We start from the raw sequence: 7439 nt of genomic DNA, 5'->3' as shown, positions 1-7439 counted from the left end.
AACACAGCCGTCAGAAACACAGAAAACACAGCACAACACAGCCATCAGAAACACAGCTCAAGCACAGCCGTCAGAAACACAGCACAATACAGCCGTGAGAAATACACCAAATACAGCAAACACAGCCATCAGAAACACAGCAAACACACCACAAACACAGCCATCAGAAATACACCCCAGATGAACTGGTGTCCCTTCTCTCGTCACGCATCAACACGATAAAGCGGAAGCGGTACAAGTCGCGCGACTCACATCTGTACCAGAAGCTCTCCAGGCTGCACTCCCGGAAGACTCTCTTCTCCTCGTCCGTGGGAACATAACCCATGTCTACTGGACTCTGCTCCGTGCACGATACACAGCATATCAAGTCAACAGGACAACACAAACAGACAGAAACCAGTCATACAAAAACTTCCTGCTCTCGATACATAACTGCCGTTATAGCTATAAAAACCCTGTATCGCTGCGTCTTAACTGCAACAATAAAGTGGATCTTTTATGGAATGGGTAACGCTAACGTTCGCTTAGCACAGATACCGCTCAAACACAGCCAGCCATCTATCGATATGATAAACCAGACGTACAGATTAACCTACCGAGTCTACAAATTAGATTAACATATAACGTTAGATGGCTCGATAACAGTTAGTGAACTTGTGTCGTGTCTTGTGTTCTGTTATGGAGAAAGGGGTGTTTTTAATAAGACAAGCAAGGGAAAGGCGTTTTAATAAGACAAGCGAGTTAGCTGCGTTAGCAATGTAGCCAAGTGCGCCATTAGAATTCTGACTTAAACTATCCTGACTCACCGTAAATTACAGGCATGAAACAGCGAAGACAAACTGAAGTTGTTAGGCAACGTTTTCTAGCTGGCCAGTTACGACATAATCTTAGTTGAGCAATTTACCCACTTCCAGTTATCATAGCTTGCTCACGTTTGCTGTAAACCAAGCTGATTAGCAATCATGGCTAGCAAAGCTTAAACATGGGTTAGCCAGCGATGCTTGTGGTTACCTGAGGTGAAACCCCGTGTTGCGGGAATCCCGAAGACGCCTGAGACATCCTCAACGGTGTGTTGTGGCTATAACAGAGATTTCTCAGAAACCCATAGAATAATAATCCAATGGGGCGAGTCACAAAATACACCTCCAAGAACACAGGACTATATAAAACAACACACGTCGCAAATGACCTCCAGACGAACTACCCCGATTACCCCGGATGCACTTGCTCAAACAGGACACAGTTTATAGGTCTCTGTGCTCTGACCATAGAGCTCTGACAGTTTAGCAAATGAGATCACTTTAAAAGGACTGTTCACTTTCTGGGATGTTTCGGGGTATTACTTCAGTTTTCGATTAGCCCATGCAGTTTTGTGCGATGAAGGATATTTTACACCATGTAACGTCCTAAAGTTTATGACGAGCTGCCACCTTTTACAATCGCTGATACTGTGGTGTGGCTGTTCGTTGTCTATTGCATGCAGAAATGCAATTCAACAGAAGTAACCCCAATCGCAGCCTTTACTGTGGCTTTATGTTCCCAGAGGCTGTTTACATGAACAGATTGGTCTTATAGCGTTTATTCACAATTATAAAAAGTTTCTATATTTTGTGCGTAGCTAATATTTTTGAAAAAGGGAATTTGGGAATATATTGTATAGACATAGGCTACTGGAGACATAACGGGTGTACAAGCTGCTTTGCATTTACTCAAGTGTATTTTCTTACGCTTTAATGTTCCTATACCTGACATTTTAAAGCTGGTATGTCGTTAGGAACTTATACATGCACAATATCATTCATTGCACACAATAACTATGGCCCAGTGGAAAACATACACCGAAACTAAAACAATATAAAGACAAACCCAGAAAATGTAACTATCCCTTCAGTATTTTAGAAATCACTGGCCCTGCTGCGCTGTGATTAACTTTGATCTCTCTCTTCACTTTTTGACTTTACATGATGACCATATACATAAACAACTGTTCCCACAGGTAATTGTCTAGGTAATTGTTTTTATGTTAGTTTTTTAATCTCCCTTGTCATAGGCTGCAGAAAAACTCATATCCCAGTGATATATTGGGAGAATTATTGTGCTGTCCATTTAGCTCATATTGGATCTGTAATGACTTGTGGAGACTGGTCTGAAGGACCCCTGTCTGGACTTGCATGTTGCTGCAATCTCACATATTTACTTGACATGCAAGGAGCTGCAATATTAGAACTATTCAGTGCAGTTTGCTTATGGAAAAACATGTGACTGGTTTAGTACAATATATTTTCTATAAGAGCTCAAAAATTCACAGACAGTAGATATAATTGGAACTCTCCACTTCTTCTAATATACACTATAAGGTAAATTCCACAAAATTGTATTTCTACAGTATTCATTTCGAGTTGTTGTGAGGACTCCGGAACAGACATTTACCCAACCAGTCAACTGTGGATCCCTATAATTTTAGTAAAACTGCACCAATCGTGGACCGTACCATCTCCAACATGGCGACAGGTTGTCAGATATTCAACCAATCGCATGACGGAAGAGTTATGGGTGGATACAATTTTGACCAACCATAAACCAACAGAGGCGGGGAAAAGTGGTCCGAGTTTGACAGCGGCATTCACCTATCAGAAACGGCCGTTAACGATGCTCTTAAGCCCGAGCTCCACCAATCATGTGAGCGGGAAGGACGGTACTGTAGCCTGTAGCAAGACGTCGAGTTTTAGCTGTTAAAAAAAGAAAAAGGAACATTCTAAAATAACGAAGGGAAAATAACGAGATTGGGGCCGTTGCCTTGTTGTTGCGATTACTCAAGTGTGATTGTTATTGGATACACATTGGAAACATCAAGTTTCTTCGTACAAAAAATAAAATTGCTAGCTATTGAAAGCTAGCTAAAGCGCACTTTACGGAAGGTAAGAACGGTCAGATTTTTGAATCAGTTCGCTTGCAGTTATTAGTCTATCAGGCGTAAGCAAACTACCACGAACAGTCCGTCTTTATGAGTGCCAGTTTGTTAGCTTCCTAGCTGGCTAACGACACACTGTTGTTGACCTGCTTTTGTGTAAAAGATTAACGTGTCGATTAACGAGTGACGATGTAGCCAGTGAGCTTTAGTTATGTTTTCGTGGCGAGCTAACCAAGTAGTCTAATATACGAATAGCCTGTGAGCTAACACCGTAGGTAGCTAGTTAACACAGCTAGCTAGCTAACGGTCGCCAGTTTGTGAAATTAAGGTAGTGCTTGCTTGTTGACTAGTTTAGCTATACGGGAAGGAAGGCAGGGATTTTGTGTTTCCCCTTTTCCGTCTTGTCAAAAGTGTTGCAGCTTTAGTTGTCTGAAAACTCCTGTATGTGGCTAACAATTAATTAAGTCGATAGCCCTACACTTGGCTAATGTTAGCTTGGTTGGCTTGTATTCTTCAGATGATGCAGCTAGCTACATATACGGGCTTAACATTAGTTAGCTAACGTCAGCTGATTGCCTATCTATCATAGCTTGTAGGTCCATATGACTTGTCTGCTTGCTAACTATGTTAGCGGGCTAGCTAATCCTAGTCCATTGCTGGCTATCTAACGTTAGCAGACTTGGTTGTTCTATCTTGGTAATTTAGACTAGAGTTTGTGGCCAATAAGTAAATTTTTTTTTTAACAAACTGGCTTACTAGCTATCTGGTTCGATTTGGCCATAAACGGTGTAAGTTAGCTGACCTTACCTGCTTGGTTGGCAAATTTGCAGGGTGCCTTGTTACAAACTGCATCGCTGTTACAATCATGCAAGTCGGATTGCTCGCTTCAGTAATTAACATTACACAGTGAAACGCCTCACGCCGTTCTTAAGTTGAGGCTTAACATTAACCAATTAGCTCTAGCTATTAATTATTTCACCGGTTCTTCCTCTGTAGTGTTGAAATTGTCGTAGGTGTCTCGCTGAATGAAACTTTCTTCAGTACGGGAGACAAACTGTGACACAGTAAACACAAAGGCACGGATAGCACGTTATCTGTCGCAGTAGTGGTACTGGGACGCAGTGTTGTTACCAGTGCCATACCCGAATAAGTGCAGACATGATGGCTGTGTTTTATGTGCTGGTTTTTCGTGCGATTTACATTTGTTAGTTTATAGGCATCTCGCTATCCGATTTATTCGCTATCATTGGGGACTAGCTAACGTCAGAGGTGCTTCACCTTCCTTGCGTGAGTGATATGTTCTGAACGCGTGTACATTTATTACCTATCTGTTCAACATCAGAGTTGGTGTTGGGTGTGTGATTGTAAAAGTTTGACAAACCATGCTGGATGTATCATATAAACTTAATTTATAATACGAGCTGGTGTAAATGACATCCATATTAGTTACCTCATTTTACCAAGTTTGAGAAGTGACATATAAAGTAAAGAAGTTCTGTCTAAACCTACTGGAGTTTATTTCTTTCTACCTGTCGGTTAAGCCCTTGCCAGCACAGTGCCAGTTAACTCAATTACGCTTCTGTTGCAAAGTTTTCTTGCGAACATTTGGGCTTGACTTGCGTGTGGCTCTTGGATGTTTTCTTAATCTCAGTAATATGCCATGATTTGGGCGACTCTTTGGAAGTATGTAACTGGCGTTCCGTCCGGGCGCAGACCCTGACTGAGCTCCATAGCAGGCCGTGGGATTTGTCACGTCCAGACGAGTGCCTTCGCCGTGGGTCCCCCTGCAGAGCAGGCTGCTCTAAACCCTGAGCTTTACTCCCCCAGCGTGCCGAACGATGTAGCTTAAGGTGAAGTGTGTGTGTGAGAGTGTGTGCATGTATGTGTGCGCGTGTGAGTGTGTGTGTGTGTGTGTGTGAGTGTGTGTGCATGTATGTGTGCGCGTGTGATTGAGTGTGTGAGAGTGTGTGTGTGCGTGTGTGATTGAGTGTGTTTGTGTGTGTTGGTGTACGTGTGTGAGAGAGAGTGTGTGTGTGTGTGTGTGTGTTGTATATGTGTGTGTGTGCAGAATGTTCATGGAGCTGCACAATGGGGGCTTGTGTTCCCGCTGCTGTTGATAACGCTGCCTCCCGCTTTCTCTGGGTGCTGAAGAATCCGAACAGTATTCTGGCACGGTTGTGGGAGGAAAGCTAATTCAGACGTGGGCCTGTGAACACAAAGGCCTTACAACGCGCTTCTCTAACTGTGCTGCGAGTCCTGGGCTCGCCACGTCTTTTCACTGAAAGGGCAGAGCTTGAGCGATCGCTGATCCGCTTGCTGATGGGATTCAGGGGTGCCAGGACATTGCTGTGCATTTCCGGGTCTGTAAGACGGAGCTTTAAAGGGGCTAGTCTTTGTTTAAACACATGTAAACTGGCTGTATTGTTGAATCTGTAGGTTTGCAAAAAAATTTAAATTAACTGGAGACCCGACAGCAGTGACTGCTGCCCCCCATGCTGTTTAACAGGGGGACAGTGTGACAGTGCCCTTCCAGTGTCTGATGCTGTGATTGGACATGATCATCCCTGCTCTGTGCTGGGATAAGCTAATGGTGGTTTGTGTTGAAGTGTCTGTTGGAGGAACAGAGAGTCTGCAGCCAGATACTGTCTGATGATGGAATACTGTAAATCCCACGGCTGTTTGTGTAACAGTGATTGTGTCCTGTTGCCTCTCAGACCTGTCTATATGTGTTTAATTATAACTCAGCTCTGTGTGTGTATATCCAACTGCTGTGTGTGTGTGTTTTAATCTTGTGAGTGTTTTAATGAAAGGTTATCTAACCCAAAGGGATTAGGACAAGAGTAGGTTAAACCTCTGTCCAGAAACGGTTTAATACAAGGAAGAGGGCACATGTACACACACACTCACACGCACACATGCACACACACACACACATACACATGCGTACCTACCTGCTGCCATGTTGTGTTTGTCCTCTTGGCTCAATTAGTTATTACAATGCAATGTCTGCCCCCCAAGCCATTTTAATCACTTGGTAAACAATGATTAGCTTCTGGGAAATGGTTGTATTCTTCTCCATCACAATGGTGTAATTGCAAAAATGGTAAAGTTTTTCAGTGTTGCTGGGTGGCTCATCCTGCTGGTGGATTGACCTGCATACTGTGCTGTCTCAGAACTAGCGTTCCCATGATTCAGTACTGTGGTTTGAGCTGCAGACTGCTGTCAGGGTTGTGCTGGGAGATGGAGTTTAGAAGCTCATTTGAGTGGTGGCTCACACTCTGTCAGCCTCGGGCTAAACCGAGGCAGGGACGTGCAGTTCCTCTAATCTGATAATCAGGTGTTGTGCGAGTCCTGCTCTTCGTGCATAATGACTCTGTAAGGGGCTGAGGCGCTGCTTCCTGGCTGTGTGTCAGCAGTCATCATGTGCTGCTAATCGAGCACACTGCTAATCGAGCGCCCTGCTAATCGTGCGCCCTGCTAATCGAGCTCCCTGCGAATCGAGCTCCCTGCTAATCGAGCGCCCTGCTAATCGGGCTCCCTGCTAATCGAGCGCGCTGCTAATCGAGCGCGCTGCTAATCGAGCTTCCTGCTAATCAAGCTCCCTGCTAATCGAGCGAACTGCTAATCGAGCGAGCTGCTAATCGAGCGCGCTGCTAATCGAGCTCCCTGCTAATCGAGCTCCCTGCTAATCGAACGCACTGCTAATCGAGCGCGCTGCTAATCGAGCTCCCTGCTAATCGAGCGCGCTGCTAATCGAGCTCCCTGCTAATCGAACGCGCTGCTAATCGAGCTCCCTGCTAATCGAGCTCCCTGCTAATCGAGCTCCCTGCTAATCGAACGCGCTGCTAATCGAGCTCCCTGCTAATCGAGCGAACTGCTAATCGAGCTCCCTGCTAATCGAGCGCGCTGCTAATCGAACGCGCTGCTAATCGAGCGCGCTGCTAATCGAGCGAACTGCTAATCGAGTGCCGCACAGGAAGTGAGCACCGGAGCGCTGATATGAGAGCTGTGATGACGGAGCAGTCTCAGTCGCAGAGTGGAGTACGCCTGGTGCCTAGAAGAGCGCAGCTTCTCATTCAGCATATTCTGATTCCCAAAAGAGACGGCAGACCAACCTGTAGGGTTCAACACTTGTGTTTTTCACACGTTTTCAAAATTAATGTTTTTTTTGCACTTGCCTGGTTGGGCAAGCTGATTAGAAACTTACTGACTGAAACTAATTTTATAACTTTATTTTGTTTATTTTTCTGTGCTAGCAGACAGTCTGCCCTACTTTCATAATTTTTGCGTTATTTGTACGGGTGAACAGTAGAGAGTGTAACTGTGATATCCCTACTTTTATATGGCAGAGTTAATCTGTGACCTAGTTACATTTAACAAACTACTAGGTAAAGCATTAAACTAATGTGTGTTTTATGTAAAGTATTAGATGGTAGATCTATTAGGTCATGAACAATGAGTGTTAATTTCATTTTCATACTTCCTTCTTTGTCATTTCATAAGTGGCTCCACCTCTTCCCCTCCAAGG

At 44.3% G+C, this 7439-nt stretch overlaps 2 protein-coding genes across 2 annotated transcripts in view; one reads left to right on the top strand and one right to left on the bottom strand.

The window, feature by feature from the left end:
- The window catches only part of ociad1 (OCIA domain containing 1), a 4546-nt gene extending 3308 nt beyond the window's left edge, over window positions 1-1238 (bottom strand). The window contains exons 1-2 of the mRNA XM_035415272.1: window positions 1012-1238; window positions 253-337 (exon numbers count right to left, since the gene is read on the bottom strand). Coding sequence (XP_035271163.1) covers window positions 253-337; window positions 1012-1059 — 133 coding nt within the window. The 5' untranslated portion in view covers window positions 1060-1238. The remainder of the gene's footprint in view (window positions 1-252; window positions 338-1011) is intronic.
- LOC118225964 (tripartite motif-containing protein 16-like) overlaps window positions 1-7439 on the top strand; it is an 890716-nt gene that overhangs the window by 76282 nt on the left and 806995 nt on the right. The window lies entirely within an intron of this gene.

The sequence above is a fragment of the Anguilla anguilla genome, chromosome 4, assembly GCF_013347855.1.
Source record: "Anguilla anguilla isolate fAngAng1 chromosome 4, fAngAng1.pri, whole genome shotgun sequence".
Taxonomy (NCBI): Eukaryota; Metazoa; Chordata; class Actinopteri; order Anguilliformes; family Anguillidae; genus Anguilla; species Anguilla anguilla.
This window is presented reverse-complemented; position numbering and strand designations above follow the sequence as displayed.